The sequence below is a fragment of the Triturus cristatus genome, chromosome 1_2, assembly GCF_964204655.1.
Source record: "Triturus cristatus chromosome 1_2, aTriCri1.1, whole genome shotgun sequence".
NCBI classification, from domain to species: Eukaryota; Metazoa; Chordata; class Amphibia; order Caudata; family Salamandridae; genus Triturus; species Triturus cristatus.
In genome coordinates this window covers 85,396,623-85,421,676 of record NC_140580.1, presented here as the reverse complement: position 1 = coordinate 85,421,676, position 25,054 = coordinate 85,396,623, and the positions used below count along the sequence as shown (strand labels likewise).

The 25,054-nt window shown below is 43.7% G+C and overlaps 1 protein-coding gene across 10 annotated transcripts in view; it reads left to right on the top strand.

Moving 5' to 3' along the window:
• Positions 1-638: 638 nt before the first annotated feature.
• LOC146866846 (scavenger receptor cysteine-rich domain-containing protein DMBT1-like) overlaps positions 639-25,054 on the top strand; it is a 1,139,300-nt gene continuing 1,114,884 nt past the window's right edge. For all 10 annotated transcript variants that reach the window (XM_085602006.1, XM_085601995.1, XM_085601984.1 and 7 more), the window contains exon 1: positions 639-742. In XM_085602006.1, coding sequence (XP_085458132.1) covers positions 679-742 — 64 coding nt within the window. In that variant the 5' untranslated portion in view covers positions 639-678. The remainder of the gene's footprint in view (positions 743-25,054) is intronic.

Genomic DNA, 25,054 nt, shown 5'->3' with positions numbered 1-25,054 from the left:
ACGCTGGGCTCAAGCTTGTCTGGCTGATGCCCCGAAATCCTTGCTTGTGGTCCAGGTAGGACCTGACCTGGCAGTTCAGGCTGGACTGTTCCCATGAGGAACAGGTTCAAGACTGATTTACATATGGCTGGGTCCAAACTGGGGTGGTATAGTGAGCAGAAGAACGATGGGTTAAACCCAGATCTTTGTGACTGGGGGTGAATGTTTGCATTGTACAACCTTCAGACCATCAATTGTTCCTTTTGCTTTTGACTCATACAGGGAACAGTTGTGCTATTTAAAGTATTGGCTGTTCATGGTATTTAATGCATTAGTTTGACGATTCGGATTGCATTCGCGCGTGCGGGGTAGCGCAGAGAAGTATGAGGTTAATCCTACCTCCATAGTGAAGTGACATTATTGCAAGGGAGACCGTGATCCCTTTATGTAGGTGTGAAATACATAAAAGATACGTTTCACAGGTTTTCTATAATCCTACATGCACGATTAAACAATGAACAAAGGAGGCCTGGGAGGCGAGCGTGAGAGTCGCTGAGAGGCCGATGTCCTAATACATATGATCACTTCCTCCTAGAGACCGCGTCCATCGGCTACCCGGGCACACCCCACTCTGCTCCAGCGTATAAATGCCGAGGCGACGCGCGGGACAGTGATCGGGGCACCGGGCCAGGCATCGGGATGGGACACTCGGCACACCTGCTACTGCTGCTGCTGGCTGGGCTTTCGGCACAGCGCGCCACAGGTAAAGAAGGCCTTCTAACCGCCTGGCTCCAGAGCGTAGGGGCTGAGCGAATGGCGCCGGCCAAAACCCTCGAAGGATTTATTTAATGTACTATGTTAATTCGTAAGTCTGGGCTCATACAGACACTCCTTTCGTAATTCACACGTCTCGGCTGAGGAGGGCAGGAATGGCCAGGGAGCAGAAGGGGCTGAGGTCCCCTGGGGTACGGCCTACTTCCAACTCTGATCATTCCCCCTCGTTGTCTTAGTATCACTGTTTTGTCTCTTTGGTGTAATCGTTAAAGCATCTCTCTTCCCTTTGTTCCGTGTGCCTGTCCATGCCCCCCCCCCCACCGTTCACCCCCTCTATCCTACCGTTCTTCTCTCCCATCCTCTCTGCACTTGAACCTCACACCGCTCCACTGCTAGGTGCACCCTTTGCCTCCATCATCCATCTGTTTCTGCACCCCCTTCCCCCCCTCCTCTGTATAGGGAGCTCTTACCCCGCTTATCTTCTCCCCCCTTTCCTTCTTCTTGCCTCCAATCTGCAGTCCTCGTCCTCCTCTCTTTTCCTTTTACCACTCCCGCATACCCCCTCCTCCCTCATTTCCTCCCTGTTCTCATCTGTCATTTTCGTTCATTCCCAGACCTGGTCCTTACTCAACCCTTCTCCTGCACCATCCCTACACTCCTTCCTACATTTCCTACTCCTTCCTAGGCATTGCCTCTGCCTCCCTGTCCCCTTCTACCTGTCCTCTCTTAACCACCCCATGCCCTCTTGTATGCCTATAGTCTTTACGTTTCTTTCTTCTCGATCTGTCTAACTTCTATCTTCCTTTCACCCTATTCTCATAAGCTGTTTCTTTCTCCTTTTGCTTTCTCCTTTCTCCTCCACCCAGTTCCCCTCTCATTTATCCCGTCCTTTCCCCCACATCTTCTTCCTTCTCCTCACGCTTTCATTTGATCATATCCTCTCTATTTTCCTACTACACGCTTCTTTCCTCACCCTGTCACCTTTCTTCATCGCCCTTTCTCGCATCCACTGACCTTCCCTCATGTCCGTTTTCTTTACTTCGTCTCTCTTCACAATCTTTCCTCGTCTCCCCTTTCCTTTTCACCTCTAGTCTTCGTTCATCTCCTCACTTCTAGGCCCACCTCCTTGCCATTTAGGCAGGGCTTTAAGTGGGCAGGGTCCTGCCAGTGTTCAGTTCTAAAAATGAAATGCTGATACAGCTCATTATCGGCTCTCCATTTTTGCCTTCACCCTCGGTTAACAAAGCATCTTACCTCTGCAGCAGTACCCCCCTTCACAGCCTTTGATGGAACTTCAAAGAGGCAGATATAGCTCTTTCACAGGCTCATCATTTAAGCACACAAGCCTTTTCAATATTATATACAAGCCATAACTGCTGCTTTTTTATCTTTTGCAACTAACAACCATTGACAATGCCTATAGTCCTGGCTTGTTGAAGGTGTAATGTATTATATCTGTATGCAACGACAGAAGAAGCAAAATACAATTCAGAGTGCAAACTATGCTACGCACAGATTTTTAGTTTGCGTGTTTTTAAGCCGAGCCTTTAGTTACATTGGACAAGCCCCTTAGAGAGACACCCCAGTTTTTTCATCCCACTTAAAACCCTGCCTTTAGGGTGTGCTCTATCCTTTCCAGATTATTAACGTAGCGCTCCATCCGCTGTGAGGTGGGTGGTCCTCTTCGGTCAAAGACCTTTGACTATCCGAGGTACCGAGCCAGCATGGTATTGTTATTTTAGGGGTCCCATGCCAAATTATGAAGGGGTGTGCATCATTTTGCCTAACACATCTACCTCTGTGGTCCCTTTTCCAGCGCCACACATTTCATCACCTCCCTTCTTCCCTGCTTCCTAACCGTTACCCCGTCCACACACCATTCCCTCGCCTCCTGTGTGCTTACACCTGTTCCCTTTCCATGCCTCCTCACTCCTGCCCTCGCGTGCTCTCTTCATAATTCCCTGTGCTCACCTCCTTCCCTTGTTTCTCACCCACTCCGCTGTTCCCCGCCTCACCTCCCTTTTCATCTCCTCTCTTCAGTTCGACTTTACTTTTCGCTCTCCTTTCTCATCAACTCCTTTTGCTTTTCACCTCATGTCTTCTTTTTCCTACTCTCAACTTTATGTCCTCTATTCATGCTCTAATCGGCCCCTGGGACCATTTTTTACTGACCCCACTAGCCTTTCTCTGCTCCCTCCTCTCCTTTCCGCACATAATGGGGCATATGTACAAGCCCCTATAGCCCCGGGAACGTCACTTTTTGTGACGTTCCTGTGGCGATAGGGCCTTGCCTTATGTACAAGGCAACGTTAAGCCACTTAACGTGGCTTAACACTGCCTTGTACATAAGGCACCCTTTCACGTTATGTTTAGCGTGAAAGGGGCGTGCAGTGAGTGTTGCGGTGGGCGTTCCATCGCAAACACCCATTGTATTTGACTGCCCCCTATGTACAAGGTTGGCGTACATAGGAGGCAGCACCAAAATGAAGACCATGAAAATCCTGGTCTTAAGTTGCTGAAACGAGGGAAAATGCATTATTTCTCCTCTGTTTTTCTTTTTCCATGTGTGCAGCACACATGGGAAAAGCAAAATGCTGTTGTTTATGTACAGGAATATGGCCTGGTACTCCCCGAGTCCCCTATTTACCTTTTGTACCCGCAGCCCTTGTACGGATAGGGTCTCCCTCCCTCCTTCAAGTCAATTTATAAGACCACACCAGCTTTTGGATTAGGTGGTGTAACCCCCGGCCGCATTTATTACAAAAATTAAAAACATTATTTATTCACATTATGTACAATTACGCAGAAAGTCCGGATTAATTGTTAGACAGATGATGTAACGTGGCTAACCTTAAACTCTAATACACACGACACTCCTACCGTAAATCTAACAATGCATATATTCACTTTCTGCGTGTCCCCTCTAGAGCCTACGGCAAGGTCAATGACTGGCAGCCTCTAGATCCCAGCAAACTACAAATTACTCCGCCGGAGTAAACTTGCGCAGGGGGTACAGCTTATTGGATGGATATTCTCCCCCGGGCCCTCCCTGCGCCCTGTGCCTTAAACTCCATAAACGGGGGCTGCAAAATTCTGCATACTTGCGCCCTGATGCGCATGCGCGTGTGAGGGTGGCCACAGGCCCACTGGGAAGAGTGTCTCCCCCGGCCCCCGCACCCTGACAGCCTACCTACCGGCTGTCACGGCCTCTGGAGTTACATGGTTCTGACCGTTAAGGACCGAAGACTATGCTTACCAAACATGACCTTACCGCCACAGGACAGCATAGTTGCCCAACTATCTGTCCTCCCCCTCAGCCCACTAGGAAGGTCATGCCCTGTAACTTGCCTGCCCCTGGACTCAACAAAACCCTTTGTCCCAGGCGAGCAAGGTCATTACCCCCTAGGAGCAGGAACCAGATTGCTAGTGGTCACTTACTTGCTTTTTAAAGCGTGGCTCACCAGGTCTCTGCATTGCCCCACGCACAGTCTGCCCTTTCCATGAAACTCTATTCTTGTTCCCAACTTACACCCCATGGCCTCGTAAAACTGCAAGCAAACATGAAAATAGAACATCCGTCAGTGTATTGCCCTACTGACAGGCTAAAACCGACACTACTGCACATGATACTATGTAACAGTGTACTTATGCAAAATTCTCCCTGAGTCACAGGATAAAGAAACTTGCAATTCATATGAAACAGAACCAATGGGCTACAGCAAGTCAGCCGAATACAACCCGGCGTCGTGGATGGCGAAACCCATGACTCTTGAACTGAAAGATAGTGAGGCGTGACCCATCGCCACGTAGCAGAAGTGGCCCTGACAGCTTGCCGTCATTGCGGTGTGGGTCACCTCACAGGTGTCACCTTCATGGATCCACCATACATAAAGGAACATAAAAAACAGATGATTAGTGCTCCTAGCCTTTGGGTAAAAGATGCGGTTTGCATGCCAGGTCCATCGACTACCTCATGAGACTGTACCCACCTTTTTCCACCCCCAACCCAGGTTGCAGAGGTACGGTGTGACAATGCGGACATCGAATGCGCAAGCAAAACGGATGCATAGGTACTGTGCGCCACCCCATACGTATCTAGTGCGAAAAGTGTTAAAACACAGGATGCGTCGGTATTGTATGATATGACCTGGGCATCTAATGCCGGAATGCACCCAAGCATAGGTTCCGTGACACAAACATGGACATCCACTGCATAAGCACCAGGGCGCTGAGGTATTGTGTGGCACAATACATTAATAGTATAAGTGTACGAGCACAAAGGGGGTGACGAACCCCAGGCATGTATAGCTTGATTGCACAAGCACAAAGGGTTCATAGGTATCGTGTGACATGACACGGACATCCCAATGCCTCAGCGTTCAGGCACAAGGGTGCCAACATATTGTGTGATACAATACATAACTCATCATAAGTATATGAGCACAAAGGGTGCATAGGTACTGTGTGACAATCCACAGGCATAACTTGCGTACATGTACCAACACACAGGTGCAGAGCTATAGGGTGACATAACCAGCTTTCAATGCATACGTGTACCTGCGATGGGTGCATAGATGCTACTTGACAACAGACTCCTAATTCATATTCATATTTGTAACAGCACACGCGTGCCTATGGGTACTTGACAACAGACTCCTAATTCATATTTGTAACAGCACCCGCTTGCCTGTGGCACTCGCGAAGGTGTGACAACGAGGCCTGGGATGTAGTGACATCATAAGTACTGATGATGTATGTAAGTGACCACACAGAGGCAGGCGCCTCTCGAGACTGACATCAAAAGACTTGTAGTATATTGACGTGACATCACCCCGGTTTGAAATGCCTTGATGTAATGCCCATAGTAAGCAGTCATGCTTCTACCATTCCGTTATTAGAGCGAGCTAACCAGGCTGTCTTCACGCTTTAACAAGCAGGGATATGTTCGCATTCGCAAGGCTTTGTTTGTGAAACTACAAGAATAATGGGTAATATATCGTACATATACCTTGCTGGCTGACCTGAAGCAGGGCTTTTAAAACTTTACATTGACATCAGAATTCTGACCGCTTAGCATAGCCTCAGTTCCATTACATAAGGAACATTGCATGTGACTTTCAATGAGAGCGCCTAGCATCGCGCCATTTGTATTAAGCGAAGGAGCCTTGAAAATCATATTACCAATTAAGAGCGCCTAGCATAGCACCAGCTGCATTTACCTGAGGAACATTGAAATCAGACTTTCAATTCTGACCTCTTAGCATAGCTTCAGTTCCATTACATAAGGAACATTGCATGTGACTTTCAATGAGAGCGCCTAGCATCGCGCCATTTGTATTAAGCGAAGGAGCCTTGAAAATCATATTACAATTATGATTGCCTAGCATAGCACCAGTTGCATTTACTTGAGGAACATTGAAATCAGACTTTCAATTCTAACTGCTTAGCATAGCCTACATAGGGAACATTGCATGTGATTTTTAATGAGAGCGCCTAGCATAGCGCTCTCTGCATCAAATGAGGAACATTGAAAACCATATTACCAATTAAGGGCGCCTAGTATAGCCCCGGTTGCATTTACCTGAGGAACATTTGAAATCAGACCTTCAATTATGACCGCTTAGCATAGCCTACATAGGGAATATTGCATGTGACTTCCAATGAGAGCGTCTGGCACACACTCTGCACTTTTCTATGGGTTTTGCTAGTAGATCCCATATGCCACCCATGGTAAAACCAATCCCTGTCATCAGATAGAGAGCATATGCCCTATCGGCACTGCTCAGTAGTGCCCCTGAGTCTAAAGGCCTCTTGCCTCCGCCCATGATGTTGCTTTACATTGAAAACACAGATAGTGAGGCACTGTGGTGTAGAAAAGTACCTTTTACGCACAGTATTATCTGTGTTAAATTCAGTTGCTTCCCGTAGAGTTTTGCAGAGCTCACGTTCACCTGAGGGCATCTTGGCGCTGAATCACAGATGTTTGTTACCCACCTCAATGGTATTCAGATTATCAACCTCAGAAGGATAAAGACTGAATGAACCCACCGAGATATGAACCTGGGACCATGAGGTCAAACACAGGCCCCTAAAGTGGACACATTAGCCCCTTAAGCCCACAGGCCCAACTCAATATTGAAGACAGCTGCAGATCATTAATAGTGCTGCCAAAATTACCCTCTGAGATTCCTCCCGTTTCTTTTATATGACTTCCTGATTTTGATCTAAAAGAAACTTTTATAAATGTTGCAAGAACAACCACATTTCTCTGCAGCATGTTCATACTGGGCTCTCGCAGGGCACCCCCAGGAGATAAAAGGAAAATAGCCTTTAAACCATCAGCTTGGCAGTTATTCTGGGACATCGGGATGGGAGAAAGCAGACCCAACATTATTCTGCATTAGAAACACATCCGCCGATTTATATGATGTGTGTTCCGCATATATTCAACAATATCTAAAAAAGGGGTGGTGTATGTGGTGGCCAACAATATCACAGTATGTCCCCTGCCCAATCACTATTAGACTATCAATCGGCTGACATTATTGCTTGTTGATACATTTCTTATTTCAAAAGCACTCCCACCGAGTGTTACACAAAAATTCACTGACAACCCACTCTGGCCTGTATCGTTGGGCGTGACACAGGTGTCCAAACAATCAGAATCAGCCAGGTGTGTTTTCATAAACCGCTGTATAGTCTGCCTCACCACAAGGTAGCGCGCTAGTGTGATGGTAAATGGGATGACTCCAACATACTCTTATTAAAGTGAATAGTTGCGTACTCATGTTATCGGCTACGAAGGCAGCCTCCGGTACGTGCGGAGAACACTGCCGTTACGAATGTCATCCATACTTGTATGTGCGTGAAAGCGTGCTGCACTTCTCGAACATCCTAACCATATCACACCGTTTGATATGATACTGTGCATGGCGCCTCATCCAAATGCCAAGCGTTAACGGTGTGCGCATCAAGGTTACATCAAGCTTACATCGTGCTACACTTACTATCCGATGTGAATAGTAACTTCACACACATTCAAATTTTTGAAACATCTCTCCAATCTATTGCGAGACCCTCTAACAATAAATAACTTCTCAACATTGCTTTCCGAACGCAGACATGCGTAGGTTTAACTGGGCGATATAAAGAGGCTTGACAAGTATTCAGCGTTTTTAAAAAACACATGCCCCTTGAAAACCAGAGACTCGAACCCTTAACCATCAGAATTGGAGTCTAGGACCTCAACCAGTAAGCCACACAAGATTCTGAAACACACACAAGGATGCACTGCGCCTCCTGTGCTTTATTTTGAAAATCTTAATGTGGTGCACTAGCTTCCACCATCTTGGGGTTTCAAAAGCACTATACATAATGGGTGCTCACATCACCCCGCTGTACTCAATCTACCCACGTGAGAAGGTTTAAAAAATTGCCTGAAGATTGCACAAAGCTCCCCGGAGCCGGCACGATAACCCACTGAGTCACCTCGCCCCTGTATTTAGCTAAAGATAAGGATATTCAAACCATTTCTTTTCGGTTGATTGCGGCGCGCGTTCCTTAAATTGTGCACTTGTTTCCGGGACGGCATTATGTCATAGACCATAAAATATATTAACAAGGCTGCTTTTGGATATAATAATCCTCTGCATTTCACTGCAGCTTAATTTCCGCGGAGATGAGAGATTTCTCGGAAGCCGCGTACACATTAAAAAAGGGGGCCACAGCCAGAACACTCGGGGTAGCATAACCATGGGCAGATGGAAAACTAGAACATTTCTATCAGATCTCTGACGTCGACCCGACACAGGATTTAGCTTTCTGGCTTAAAAAATTTGATCCGTATCAACGGCGTCATTCGTAATTCATAAGATATAGCAGCCTATGAATCAAGGCGCAACCCACAGCACGTGACCGCCATAATGGCGGCGCGCGCTAGTTTAGCACTCGGCCTTGCCCAGGTGTGCCTTCCTGTACATAAACAAACCTTTTTTTTTTTAAATGCCATTTTGTAACTTTCATGTGTGCTGCATGAAGCGGCACACATGAAAGTTGCAAAATGGCATTTTAGAATTGTTTATGTGCAGGAAGGTACACCTTCCTCCACATAACCAATCCTCCCCGGCACCGCAGACACCCTTGCACTGTGGTGCAAGGGTGCCTGCATTGGCACTAAGTTGTGAAACTTAGCGCCATCGCAGGGGGAAAGGCAAGGCTGCACCACATTCTTGTAAATATGGTGCAGCCTTGCGTTTCCAAAGTGGCCGAGTGTGTCATTAAGCCAAGAAGGCTAACGACACGCTCCGCCACTTCATTGTACATATCCCCCAATAAATGTGTTCCAACTTCGATCCTCGTCAGAATATAATTAAACCCCTTATGTTCGTTTACTGGCAGAGATCAGGTTTGGCTTCCCTTGGAGCGCCTGTTCATAGAGCCCCGCCGCATTGATTTATATTTTAGAGAGCACAGAAACCGGCTTGGGTGGTGGAGGCCGTATTCTCAAGGTACATCATTTTAGCTAGCTATAAAAACACAAAAGGCCAGAGTAGCGCTACGTGTGTTTTACGCTTGGAGACATGGACAATATTTTAGTCCGGTGTGAAAGACGAGAGTACAGGGACGTTTAAAGGCATGGGAAGTGGTTTCAGGCCCCAAGACACTTAGGGGCAGATTTACAAGCCCCATGCGCTGTCAGTACGTCACTTTTTGTGATGCACTGGCAGTGCATTTTCCCGCCCCATATTTACAAGGACTAGAAAAGCCACCCTGGGTGGCTTTTCCTGTCCTTGTAAATATGGCCCCTTTACACGCAGCACTTTGTGTGAAAGGGGTGTTCCATGGGTGTTGCTGTGGGTGTTCCCACGCAACACCCATGGAACGAGACACATTTCCAGATTTAAGGGGATTCGTAAACCTGGAAATGCGTCAGTACGCTACACCACCCTAGCGCAACGAGGAGAAATGTTTTCATTTCTCCTCTTTTTTTCCTCTTTCAATCCGTGCTGCATTCTACAGCACGCATTGAAAGAGGAAAATGCCTTTAGTGATTGTTTTTGTGCAGGAAGGTGCTCCTTCCTCCACAAAAACAATCTACCCATGGCACTAGCATCCATGGTGCAAGGGTGCCTGCGCCGGCGCATGGCTGCAGTTTGTGCACCAGCGCAGGGGAGAGCACAGGAATGCAACATATCATTGTAAATATGTCGCATTCCTCTGCTCTGAAAGTGCCGCAGCGTGGTGCAGCCAAAGGGCTTGCGGTGCCGTGCTGCAGCACTTTCTTGTAGCTCTGACCCTGAGGGAGTCACGCAGGCAGTGTGAGCAGACGCCCGCAGCTGGCTGTGATGCTAAAGTTCTGCGTCACAACCACACGTCGCAAACTGTCTCCAGTTCACTACATCTTCTGTGGGAGCAAGACTGAAACGCGCATGGTTGGGCTATATTCCATAATGGTGAGTCGCTCACTCATCTGCGTGCTTGTCCTTTAAATATATTACAGTCAGTTACTTCTTAATTCGGTCAGTAACGACCATAAAAGCATCAATAAAATACAAGAATAAAATCATGAATACAAAACAGGCGTTCCATGATATAAAATACGACAAAAACAGTTTTAAAAAACACAGTTAAGAGTAGTGATATCAGAATACTATGTGGCGAGCTCCATAAACATAACCCATTCAACAAAAACCACGAATAAGGATCCCCTATGTTAACGGGAAAAGGTTTGGGCCTCCTTGTTACTAAAAGGCTGTGCGAATGAAAAAACATTGAAAGACTTGGAATATCATATGAATCATTAAAAGGGCAAAACGTAGGAAATCATATAAAAATACGTGCATGCTTAACAGTAATTTATTTAATAAATAAATATTAAATACAAAAAGGTAAAAAGTTAAAAAGTTGAAGTCTCAGACAATAAATCGGTCGGTTTGATGAGAATCAAAGGGGAGAATATTATCGTCTATTGTAAAGGATCGTAGTTCATGTACTGAAATAAAATACCACATCATAGAGGATTTCACTTCATGTACTGAAATAGGAGTCTGGGCAGGTGGCCAGAGAAAGGCTATTATAGTTTTGTCCTCAAACACCAAACACACCAGTAGTGCTGATAACAGCTAACTCTACTGTACCTGAAACATTTCTGGGCAGATTTACAAGCCCCTTGCGCCTCATTTACGCCGCCGTTGCGTCACTTTTGTGACGCAGCGGCGGCGCAAATCCTGCGCCATGGTGCGGGGTACTTACAACATGACGCATCTGGGAGATGCGTCACGTTGTAAAGCCCTGTGCCACATGTAGGCATTCCTGCGCAGGGGGGGCATTCCGGCGCAGGAACGCCTCCTAAAAGTGGCTGAGTGAAATCTACAAGATTTCACTCAGTCACTTTTAGGCCCATGCTGCGTCAAAACCCTGCGCCTGCCTGCAGCAGGCGTAAGGATTGACGCAGCATTAACAAGATAGGACCCCCCAGGGCATTGCTGGAGCTGCGTCGCACTTGCGACGCAACTCCCGCAATGCGCCACTTTTACGGCACAGATGCGTCACGCATCTGTGCCATTTTTGCCCCATGGTGCGCCGCATTGTAAATGCGGCGCATCCATGGCGGCAGAGCTGTGGCGCACAATAACTGGCGCATCCCTGCTGATATGCAGGGATGCACCAGTTATTGTAAATATGCCCCTTTGTTTTTCCATACAGTGTAGGAGTTATAACTTTATTCGATTTTCTTTCAAATAATAAAAGTACAAGGAAAGCTCATCACCTCATCCATTAAAAGAACAACTGTCCTGTTAAAACCAGCTATCTATACAGTGATTTGTAGTTTCATTTTGACTTGGTACCAGTTGTTTGAAAATCTTTTGACACTCTATTCAACTGATTCATGGCCCCAAAATCCACTGCCGTGAACGCGTGGATGTTTATGGCCCTGTCCGGTCAGTTAATGGCGTTTTTGAGGTGGACCACTCATAGCATAAGGTATCTGGCTCATCCCACAAATCCCACTCCCCTATTTATTTCTCTAGGTGCCTCCCAGGCGCCCAACTTCCATTTGGTCTCAAAGGGCTTCAGCCAAACCCCCCCCCCCCCCCCCCACACCGTCGTGTGAGTCAGCATTAACCTTTGCCATTCAAATGTGTCCATATGTAGGTGTCAGTGCGTTTACTTTTTTTTTTTATTTAATCATTGTCGAGTGTGGGGTATTTTGAAATTACTTCTCACTTCCTCGCATCCAAGTCAGAATGCAACTATTTTTTGTTGTTGACATCTGCAGATTAGGCAGCAAATTATGGATTATGTGTCAAAAGTGGCAAATCCATAATAATTCAGAAAACACTGCAGGCGCAAAATCACATAATTCCAGTTGCCCTGCCTATAATGCACACATATTGAAGGAATCCTGTGCTGCTCCCAGGCCTCCTCTGACTGCACCCAGAATGTTATTAGCGTACTATTAGTACCATTCAATGAGAGTATCTATGATTGGCTAGTTGCAACGCCTGTTAGTTATAGGTCTCATAGACACCAAAACAGATTTATGGACCGCTAGATTTAAAGCAAGTTATTATTTTTAAAGTTCAAGATTGGTTGTCAGTGATATCACTACACTAGTTATTTTTAGCCTTATTGCGCTCATTCAGTAGACCAGTGAAAATTCATTATTTCCAATGAGATATTTTTATCTACTAATTTTATTTCTCTCTGAGGCTTTCCTCAGTTTTTATTATGATCTAATTATCTTTCACTTTCAAACATTTCACTCAAGTCCTAATTGAAAGATACCAGTTTGTGATTGTTATATATTTTTTAGTTGGCAGCAGGGCTTTAAGTGGGATGAAAAAATAAGGGGGGGGGGGGTCTCTCAAAGGGGCGTGGTCAATGTAATTAAGGGCGTGGCTTAAAACACGTAAGCTAAAAATCTGTGTTTAGCACAGTGTGCCGCCCGACTTTTATTTTGCTGTTCCTGTTATTGCTTCCAGATATATGATACAACAAGTCACATCATACCTACAAGTCAGGACTATTGGCTTTGTCAATGGTTGTTAGTTTGCATAAGATAAATAAGCAGCAACTTAAAGCTTGTATATATTATTGAAAACACTTCCACTTAAAGCCCTGGTGACACCACCACAATGTTGCTGCTATTGAGTTTCAAAAAGAGAAGGGAAATCCAGAGAGAAAATGACTCTCTTTAAAGGATTTCCCTTCCTCTACAAGGCTCACCACACGCACATCATGTGCCTGCTGTCACTGCAGTCCGGGAAAAAAAACGAGCCGCCTGTGTCAGGGCACAAAACAGAGCCCGATAGAGACCCGTTTCGAGGCCCCCTTTTAAAAACTGCCGGTGCTCAGACCCAATGAGACCCGGCCCACTTAAAGCCCTGGTTGGCTGTCTGTGATTTTTTTAAAGACCTTTGGGAGACTCTGATCCCTAATTGTCAAGCAAGAACCAAAGACATTTATTTGACAGAACGATACTTGCTACATAGAACGCATTCCACACAACCATTATTGACTAAATCACGAAAATAGTTTCTGTAGGCCTTTGGCCACCCTCACACGCCAAACACCCACAGCACCAAAGCCAATTAGAGATGCTCCAAAAATATTTACCACATGCTTCTCACATACATTACTCAGAGACAGAAGTGTAAGCATTACACATTTCCAGAGTCATTGTTTGATTATTATTTTTTGGGGGGGGGACTTGAGGGCAAATATATTTTGGGGCCCAAGTGAAGTAAATTACATCGACAACCGACGGGAATGACGCCCATCTACAACTACACTGCTATAGAGTAAAGATTTTTTTAATTTACGTAATTTCGACACGTATATGTAATTTCTGATCTCACAGGAGCATTTTCAATTAAATACACATTCTCTAACCATAGAGGATTTTAAAATACTCCCCAGACAGAGTTGTCTGCTTATGTAAGGAGGAATCGCTGCAGAACCTAGCTTCTTGGAAGTCCAGCACGTGTTAGAGTGGACTGTTGATGCGTCCCATGTGGCCCTGTTTTGTTTTGCGATTGGTTAATATGTACAAGATACATAAAGTGCCTCTGAATACACAGACTCTGCGTTGCAACTTACATTTTGGTTTTTAGAGCAGACATATATATTGCATTATGTTAAATGTCTCGTATGCAGAGCTCATGCATACACTTTGCTATGCTGTCGCAAGAGGACTGAAGCTGAGGCACATCATTTAAGAGCATAGGAAAGGTGAATGCCTTGTATTTAGAAGTCTTACATGTTGTATCAGATCTGCTGTGAAAAAGAATACCTCAATGGGGGAGCATGGACTAGAAAGACGCCAGACACCACCACATTGCTGTTGTAAAAGTGAGGTACCTTTAATGGGTGCGGGATTGCAAATCTAAGGCTTGAAGGGGTTTACAACTGAAGGTAATTGCAAAAGAAAGTTGGAAAACAGGAAGAATGCCCAAATTGAGTTTTCTGGACTTTATAAAACGTCTTGATAGTGATCCCATGCATGGAGCTGGATGGTTCCTAAGGGCTGGAGTTACTATAGGTTACTATAGGGGGATGCTTAGCACCAGTCCTGAGATCTCACTTCAGGGGGCGTAGACCTAGCATTGCAATAAGTGGGAGTCAACACTTTCAGAAGCTCCATCTCCAGAGAACAGAGCTATCACTCATGTTTAAAAAACATAGAAATGTAATCTTTTGGACACAATAGAAATCTCTCAGGATGCACAATTTAAAACCGTCCCAAGCTCAATGCATAGAGCCTGTTCTCGAGGTTACACTTATCTTAATGGGCGAGGCAGCATTGCATTAGAATCGAGAGATCAGGTGTCCTCCAGCCCCAGAGAAGTCTTTCAGATTGCCGAGATTGTACAGGTCAATAACACAAAGGTTATGAGATTGAGTCTGCCCTGGTAGTATCATCTTAGCAGGGTGGGGGATGTGGATGTCTGTGGTGAAGCATGCCACATAAAACGGGCGAGGCATCCACATCCCAAAACACTGTATTTCAGTTCAGGCCCTAGGGACTTTTGTTTCTTCTCCCCCTTCACTTGCGGAGCAAAATTGCTCCAAGTAGGATTGTCTTGTCTCATATGCTTTGTGTTATTGGTTGTTTTATCTCTGGAGCCTGTATGAGACTTTTCTCCCGATCTATTAATGTGGTGAAGAGATTGTACAGGCTCAGAATTCAGACAACAGTGCTCTCACACATGTTTTACCATTGACGGCCTCCACAAACAGAAGGTGGTGAGGCAGGGGGAGCACAGGATGGGGAGCACAGTTTTTTTAAGTAATAAAAAAAAGAAGACTTACCTGAAGCTGCCAGCCTCCTCCGCGTCACGCATCAGTGTTCTTCTAGGTCCCAGCAGACACTGGGATAGCATCACACACTCCCTGTGCAATCCCCGTCCTCCTCTCGTGCTATGAGAGCAGTGCAGGGATTGCCTGAGTGTGGCTAGTTTGACGCTCCACTCAGCACAGTCAGCCTTGCTGTTTCTCCAATCCGGCTGTTCAATACAGCTGGGATGGAGAAATCTAAGTGCGCATGTGTGTTTGACCAGCTAGACACACTAATATGGCCCATTACAACTCGATCTAATACATTGCGTGCCATTCCAACACGGTCGTTACAACGACCGCATTGTTAGTACGTGATGTATTACATCGCAAGTCTTTACAAAGACTTCCAATAGGGGGCGCGCTGGACTTAGGAATTTTATGATATACTATTCCTACTCCAGTTTGCACAACAGTAAGGAAGGTATTGGAAATCATTTCCAATACCTGAGCGCCCTCTACTGGAAGTCATTGTAATAACTTGCGATGTCATTACATTGCGTACTAACAACGCAGTCGTTGTAACGACCGCGTTGTAATAGCACGCGATGTAATGACAGCATTGTAAACGCTGTTTCCCAAAACACACATGCACACTTAAAAGTGCAGAAACCATTCCTCATGCCCCCTACCATTGCTCCGGCCCCGCCCCTCCCTACGCACGTTGGCTCAGCCAGTAGATGAAAAATAAAACGATGATAGAATATTGTTTTAGTTTTTTACCTGCTGGCTCTGAGCCAGTGAGGTGAAGCTCCTCCGCCATTGCAGGGGAGCCATCCCTTTGTTCTACAGATTGCTCATGTTTACTTATTCTGAGGTGACAAAGAACTTAAGGTTTACAGTGTCAGACAGAAGACTATCAAGTTCCACAGATCTTACAAGTGTGCGTCTCTGAAGCATTTATTTCATGGTACAAACATTTGTATGCATGGCTTTGTTGCACTTAAAGCAGTCTGGGCTGGCTTTCTTCTTAATTCTGGGTTTGCTCACTGCCAGGATCACAAAATTCAGGATTTTAGTGTCTGGTCTGTTTGCTGGATTGGTTTAAGATGTTTCTTATTGGTTTGATGGATGCACCCATTGGTCTCTCTTGTATTTGGGTTTGCTCAGAGTCTTGGTGATGTATCTTTTGTGCCTGAGGCTGAGGAAGTGGGCAGAGGGCAGATGGATATAGATAGTCCAACAGGTTTTGTTGTTAGGGGCGTTCTGATGCTAAATATATGGCTCATGTGGTGGATATCACATTTAGGATGGAAGAACCGAGGGGCGGTGAGTCTTGCAGCCTCTGACATCAGACAGTAAATTTGTTCCCTTTTTTACGCAACATTTATAAACTATCTTCAATGGTGCAGTGATATGACTGACTCTGGCATTTTACAGCACCACTTCTCTACTGGTCTCCAGTTCCACACTTATTTCACCTGTCGGCCTTGTAGTCTTCCATTTGATTCTTTTATCTATAGTCAAACTTTATGGTAGGCAATGCCTGGAAGCTATGTGTATGAATGAAGTGTGTCAAACACTATCCATTCTTGTCAACTCGTTGTGTAAACCAGGATTATTCTGCAAATCTAGAATTATAGTAGGGATGCTATGTTTGGATGTTTCAATGTTGAGTCTGGTGGTCTACGCAAACCCATCCACACTTCATGTGATTCCGGTTTGGTAGGATCTCCCATTGTCATCTCCATACAATGAACAATTGTTCTGCTCTAGACCTGATTCCTTCATGCCTCTTATGACCCTTTAATCGTCTCAGCCAGTGTAGGAGACAGAAAGCCAGTCGTGTTGTTACATGCTGTTTAGTTGTGTGTCTATTCTGTTTTAGAATAGAACGGATGCCTGAACTTCTATTTTAAAGGAGCTTGGATTTTGTCCACTATACAACTCTAACTTAGAAACTCTTATGTATTTTTATTCCTGACTAATTACTCTATTTTGACTAAACCACGAAGTAATTGTAAAAAAGTAAAACCATGGTAATTGTTCTTGTATATTTAACCATTTCAGAAACTCTGGTGGGTGCACTGCTACTATTGGGTCACTCCTTTATTAGCAATGCAATGCTTACTATGGGTGTGCTATGGTTGTTCTTCATGGCCTTCTATCTCCTTTTCTGATTAGTACCCCCACAATCTAATATCTGTCATTTTACAAAGAGAAGTCAAAAAGCTTTAATTTACTTTTCAGCATTGCCAGTTTCTGCTCCGAACTCTTTAATAATCCTCTGGTCAGGTTGCCACCTGAGACTGGTTGTGATGCCACTCCTAAAGTGAAAGCCCTCACTATTGCAGATAATGTTAACATTGTTCCTAAAGGGTTACTTGGAATGACTGGTACTTTACCAAAGAAGGGAAAGAACAAATCTAAGCAAGTTCCTTCTTAGAATATGAGCAGTAATCGTAACTGTGAGAAATGTAATTGTTGGTTGAGGAGGGTGTGAGCCCTTCTCAAGCAATCGTTACAATCCCCATCAGGTAGAACCACTAAGGCCACTAAATTAACATGTGCTTAACCCTCTGGTAACTTGGCACAAAAGCAGTCTGGCTTAACTTAAAGGCAGTGTGTGAAGTAATTATGCAGCACACAAACCGTAGCGAAGTAAAAACACAACACAGGAAAAATCCCACACAATTTAGAAAAATAGAATACAATGTAATAAATTATTTGACATAAAAATGACAAACATCCTATCAGTAGAACGAGAGTTATGAATTTGTAAAGTATTTAGTAAAATTTAGAGCATGAAAGATCAAAACGCCAACTGTGGATATCTAGTCACATGAGACAGAGCAAAGTCGAGGGTTTTGGCTAACTAGGATGGAGGATGGTTCAAATACATAGAGTAGATTGGGCCCTGTCTCTGCTTACCATTGGAATTAAAAGAAATTTCAAGAAAAATTGTCTGAGAAGGTAAAGTTCAGCGGGGCAAGTCAGCTTGGGGTGCCTGAGGAGGAGGTGTCATTATCGGGGAGCTGCTGAATGAAGTTGCAGTGAAGATTCCTTTGTTCAGACTTAATCTCTTTATTAAAAGTCAAAAATATCCTGTGGGTTCAAGATGCAGGCTGTCTCCATGAGTCCGGATACGTCTTCTGCGAGGAGTCGCTGAACAGGTTGTGCTGCTGTGGAGAAGAATGTATAAAGAACAAACTGGATGCCAATACTGATAAGTAATTTAAATATAATGGAAAAACGCGGGAGAACTCAAACAAACCACGACAGTACTAGTTAATAGTATTTATTAGAAGAACATCTTTTTTGTTCAGTTGAATTTTTATCCATGAATATTTTGAACACACATGTACCAAAAACACCACGATGAATTTTACAAAAATACAATACTAAAGAATTACATACAATAACTAGCCGCCAATTTGGCATATCTCACCATTAACATCTAAACTGAATCATTCATACACCACTCCTCAATCATAAAAACACACACACTCACATATCCAATCCCTGGTTCCCTGTATTTACAATTTAAATGGACCAAGGACATAACCCAAACACGGAAAAAATTGACCAGCTTAATTTGATGTGCATAAATCCTACTAATAGTAGTTCATTTTAGAGTTCATCACAAAGTTGTTTTAACAATGCACAACACAAAACCACTTGAACCAATGTTTGGTATAGCGAAAAAAGAGGTCTACACGTTTCGAACCATCAATTTTTTAAGCAAGGGGGTTCTCTTCAGGACCAAGACACTGTGGGGTGAAAAAAAGAAAGAAAAAAGATTTTACTCCAAAATAACTGACCGACCCAAAAGTGCAACACAATTAATCGACAGCCTCTAAGGAAATTGCACTACAAAAATTCTTACCGAATGCTGACTCACCAATGAATACAATTTCGAAATTCTCTAATTGAGACCACTAAAAAAGAAACAATAATGAAAATCAAAATGGAAGTAGAAGTAAAAGAGTCAACACTTTGTTCAGTGATAGTCATTAAATTGCCAAGAAAACCAAATTCCAGAATGCGACTTACTATGTTAATGGCCAGGAAAATTGTGATGTGAAGTGAGGCACACGCCTCGGTTAACTTGTCTCTTCTCATTTAATCTAGGCCATTTTTATGCAAGCCCGAAGCTGGAAAATAAGCAGAGAATGTCTAGAATAGAGACCCACTTTGTATACACTATGAATCTCAAGTGGAGCCACAACATACCTACCGTATACTTTGAATGAAATCGAAAGTTTCTGTGAAAAACCCGGACGGTATGAAAAGATCCTTCAGAATGCCACAAAGTCTGCAACCAAACATACAAAGGACCTGTTTGATTGAAATGGAAAGTTAAAAAGGTGACCGGGTAGAGTTGAAGTTTATCCAGCAGAAGGGGGTTTAGTAACAACCTGGTGGACTCCTAGAGAAACATTGCTGATCAAAAAAGAAAAATCCTCTACACAACGTCAAGTATTTGTGACTACTTTTTGCCCGAATTCTAGTCAACTAAAAAAGGTCATCAATCAGAATTGGCATTTAGTAGAGACCTTGGATTCAGCCTTTGCGAGTACACCTCTATTTGCTTTAGAAAAAGAAGGAAGTATTTCTAATCATATAGTCAGGGCAGCATCCCAAAAAAACGTTGAACCAACATTAAGACAAATAATGGGTCTAACACCTGTGACAGGTCATCATAAGTGCGGCACATGCCTGTGCTGTGATCAAACGATTAAAGGAGCATTGTTCTCCTATAAAGGTATTCATTGGAAGCACGATACTTTCTCAAATTGCAAAACGAAGTATGTAATTTATGGGATCGTTTGTCCATGTCCGATGCTGTACATAGGCAAAACAAATCAAGAGGTCCGACACAGATTAACGCAACACAAGTCTCGGATTAGGAAAAATGTTGAGACTGCCCCACTTGTCAATCACTGGAATAAAAAGACACATACAGAAATAGATCCACGTTGGACGGTCATTTCAAAAGTTGAACGTGACCCTAGAGGCAGTGATCTGGATTTAACATTATTACAACGAGAAGCAATGTTGATCGTGAAATTTGACACTGCAATCATAGGTCTAAATGAACTATCGGAAATATATAAACTTTAAAGGGGTGAATGTTTGGAGCATTTTTTCCAACACATCCCACTTTTCTATTCATGGAGTCATGTAATATATTGGGGGACTATTCCTCTATACCTCAATCTAGTTGTAAACTACATTTCCCATCTTCAGACATTTCCCAGGAATCCTAGCGGTAAATACATAAAAGCGTTTTTTGATAATGATTTGCAAGTATATGCTATTCCACGAGGCAGTTTTCTGCATAAATATTCCCCCGCCAACTATCTTCTGAGATGTTGCGGCACAGTACTGCTATATTTAATGTACAGTTGTCAGCCGATTCACATTGTGTTCAGGCGACAAACTACATTTCCCATCATTCTGAGTCTTCACACAATTCCTTGGTGACGATATACGGAAGTGCTGGCTTAGATGTGATTGAACCATACGTTGCCGGTCGAAACGCCTAAAGAACATTGTTACAGCCATGGAAAAGGTAAGCAGTGCTGAACGCTAAATTGACTATACCTGGTCACCTTTTTAACTTTCCATTTCAATCAAACCGGTCCTTTGTATGTTTGGTTGCAGACTTTATGGCATCCTGAAGGATCTTTTCAGACCGTCCGGGTTTTTCACGGAAACTTTCGATTTCATTCAAAGTATACGGCAGGTATGTTGTGGCTCCACTTGAGATTCATAGTGTATACAAAGTGGGTCTCTAAGCGAGATCTGAGAGGCCCCTTTTTATCCCTGATGCCTTCTTTGAAGAGGGAGAAACGTCTGTAGGGGCTCCCCCCCACGGAGAGTCTGTAATTTACTGCTTACCTTCCCTGGCTCCAGCCTGGGTACACGCACAAAAGGCTAGTGTGAATTTATTTGTGTGTTAGCAGGGCCCAGCCTATTGATGTGTAAGTGAGACTGAGCACAGCCCTGCCCCCCATCCTGCCAGTGATGGCCTATTCAAGCACAACTAGTACCTCTATTGTGTGAATTTCTAGGAGGAATATACAAATGCCAACTGCCACTCACACCTAGTCATGTGACCCAGAAACAGACAGAAGGCACCAAATTGTTAGGGCAAGGAAATGAAAACTTTCTAAAAGTGATGTTACACAATGGAGAGTGATCCTATTAAGGGAATACGGGAAGGGATCAATACATTATACAAACAGAGAATCCCCTTACACCATGGATTCTATGATATTTCCAGATGCTACATAATTACTCAAGCCTACACTCATCAACAATATGCTTTATATTCGTCAAGAGATTTTTTCAAAGTTGTCACACACCTGTATGCATACCTAAATGTGTATTAAAATATTTATTTAAAAAAACACAACCAAAATAACATAGTCGAGACACAGACATTATGCACAATTAGAAGTACTATGTTACTTAAATTTTTTTCTTTAGACATTTAGCACATAGGCAACAAACTTTTTGGGGTGCATACACATGAAAACCTAACATATGCAAAGGAATGAAACACACATTTAACATAAAATCACAAAACTTACATTTATACATCAACATATATCAAAATATTACAAATAAGTGTCCATCATAAATTTCCTGGTCAAAGAGATACCAGCTTGTCTTCCTTATGTTTGTCATATGTCAGAGAGTGACCCTGTTAGGTTGGAGCACAATGTTCCACCCTTGGTAGTTGCTTTATGTGGCTTCAATTTATCATGATTATTGTCCACTGGCTACTGTTAGCCTATAGATGGGTGTACCCTCACCTGCACTTAATTATTCCAATGCATTTTAACCTTCTGTGGGTCTAACAATTTTATGTGAATGTCTTCCTCAGGGCTTTCTTGTTTAAAAGGATGGACACTTCATATGACACAAAAATGAAAACTGTGGTCCAGATGTATCAAGGGTTTTACCATTAGCAAACGGGACGATTCGCAGAATCGGCCCGTTTGCGAACTGTAAAAAGTCTTATGGGATGTATCAAAATGCAATGTTGATACATTTGCTCCTATATGTCTAGGCTTTCCTGTTTTCAGTTTCTATTTTTGGTAAATTCTGGAGGGTTTTTTCCAGTGTTTTCAATACCTTGAAAAACTGTGGCTATCAGTGGTTACCCATTTTCGTGCCATTAAAAATAACTGAAACAGTGTTTTTCCAGTGTTTATGGAACGTTTTGCTTTTATTATTGCTTGCTTTCTGCACTGATAGGTCATGCATACTGACAGTGTGCGTACAGGGTATATGAGGTCCAAATACATTTTTACAAATCAAAATCACTGTAGGCTAACATACAATACTTCTTTAGTGAGTCTTTGGTCATGTGCGCTCGCTCTTTCCGTTCGATATAAACGTTTATCTGTGCAAAGAACCTCTCAACATTGGCACTTGAGACTGGCAATGCCAAACAGCCAGTACACAATTTGCTAACTCTTGCCACTGACATAGCTTTCCATGCCAATACTGGTGCACCTGAAGGTTGCGATTCTCTGGGACAGGTTCTGCAACATATGCGTTGAACTGGGCGCATATGCCCTCAGTTGAAGCGGTCAAAAATGAAGCAGTACTTTTCAAAGTCTGGAGAAAATGCCCCTTTCTGGAAAAGATCTAGAACTTGTGCAGAGGACCTCAGTGAGGCTTCGTTGACTTCAAATGCCATGGTTGGTGAAGGGACATTTCTATGCATCATTGCAAGCCATTTCTCATGCACTGTAAAATTAAATTTCTTGAATTGCTCCTTTACATTTCTTTGCTTACTAAGTGGCAAGAATTCGAACATGGAACATGTTGCAGTGACAAAATCACTAAACGTGTCGCACAGCCTACTCTTTAACATCTACACCCATTACGCTGAACACTTGGTAGACAAGGGTGTTTTCAAACTCTAGTTTTTTTATTATGTCCACTACAGCAGTCATATTTTACTGTAAAAATGTAAGAAAGCAGGAGTGTGTACTTTTTTCACATCACTAAAAATATGGGACCAAAGATCCTCACATTTCTTGCCTTTGGCATCATCACTAAGCATGATTCTGTAAACAGTCGTCTCATGGATAATATAGCATTCACAGCCTCTGCGACTAAGAACTACCAGCTAAATGACACAGTTATGCCGACTCTCTTTGTTGCCACACAAAGCACAAAATTAGAAATATTTGCATTTTAGTTCCCAGGCATAACGAAACAGTGCATCAGACTGTACTGCAAAGTCAATGACATTCTTCATTAACTATGAAGACTGTAAATATGCTTTCAGCATACCATGTAGCAAGTGGCAAGGATCTCTTACAGGGAAGCACTTCAGCTCAGGTATCGATTTTGACTGGTCATCACCCAACTTTTTTATACGTAGCTGAATTATTGCAAATACAAACAATATCACTCCAATCTTTGTTGAACTTGGTAAGAACTTTTTGCAGCAGCATTCCAAGTGACACTGCGTTCTATGTTTTCCAAACGTCTGGTGTCATGTTTTCAACAGTATCCCAGATGTTTGGTGACAGCACTCTTTTGACATATAACAGTCACTGCACCTTCCATGGAAAGCCTGTTTTTTTGGCAATTCACCTGCTATTAATAGAAATGGGGGTCTCTAGTTGGTAGAGGTAGGTACCTTCGTCCAAATAGGGACCTTGCTTCTAGTCAGGGTAAGGGGGATACACTTCTAAAATAACCTCGCTCACTTATTTGGTAGCTTGGCACGAGCAGACAGGTTTATCTCAGAGGCAGTGTGTATAAAGCATTTTTGAACACATACAGGCTACAAATGGGTACCTCACCAGTTAAAAAAAATAGGAATCTTTATCTAAACCAAACAAGACCAAAATGACAAAAATACACAATACAGTAATAAAAATATGACTTTCAAATGGTAGAAATAGTTTAGTTATAAGCAAATCGCAGATGCAACGCTTTTCACACAAAGTAACATACCATACTAAATGTTATGTTATCTCAAGCTGCGGGCAAGCACTGTGACAATTTCTTCGGTGATGCGTCAGAAAAAGGTCCTGATGCGCCGCGCTTCTTGAAGTTGTGTTACTTTTCTAGCTCCCAGCGGCAAACAGCCTCCAGAGGTCCAAACAGCTAGAGGCACCTCTTGGCAGGTCAGAACTCCCAGCAAGGACGTTCAGGGGCGCTGCGGGTGAAGTCTTTGTGTCTCTGAGACTACAGAACAGGAGGCAAGCTCTTTTTCAAGCCCTTGGAGATCTTCCTCAAGCAGGGGCCACAGCAAACAGCAAAGTCCTTTTCCCTTTCCTTGGCAGAAAGTAGCCACTGAAGGCAAGCACCAGACAGCAACCATCACTGGGGCAGTATTCCTCCTCAGTTCTCCAGCTTTTCTCCTTGGCAAAGGTTCCTCTTGATTCCCAGAAGTGATCTAAAGTTCTGGGGTCTGGGCCTCAATATTGATACAGCAACATCCTTTGTTCTGTGGTGGCAGAGAAGCCCTGTGCTCAGTCAAAACCAGTGCTGTCCTCTCTGGTGCAGCTCCCTGGCAGGAGGTTGAGACAGCATTATGGAAGGCAGACGAGGCCCATTCAGGTGAAAGGAAATCTCCACCCCCTACTCTAAATGCAGCCCAAGTCTATTCAGTCCAGCCCTGACTCATCCAGACTCTCTGGAGCAACTGCACATCCCCAGCCCCTGTCACTGCAAAGCCAGACAGTCAATACACATCCTAGCAGAGGCACACTGGATGGCTAAGCAAGAAAATATCTTCTTTCTAAAAGTGGTATTTTCAAACACAGAATGTAAAAATCACCCTCACTAAAATATGTATTTTAACATTCTGAGTATACTTTATTTTCCTAACTTGTTCCAAGGGGTAGTTATGTTTATAAAATGTTATAAGCAAACGCCCCATTCTATCCATTGGGAACAGGTAGCCTTGCAATAGTAAAAAAACTAAATTGGCAGTATTCCACTATCAGGACATGCCACACACATCAGGGCATGTCCTATCTTT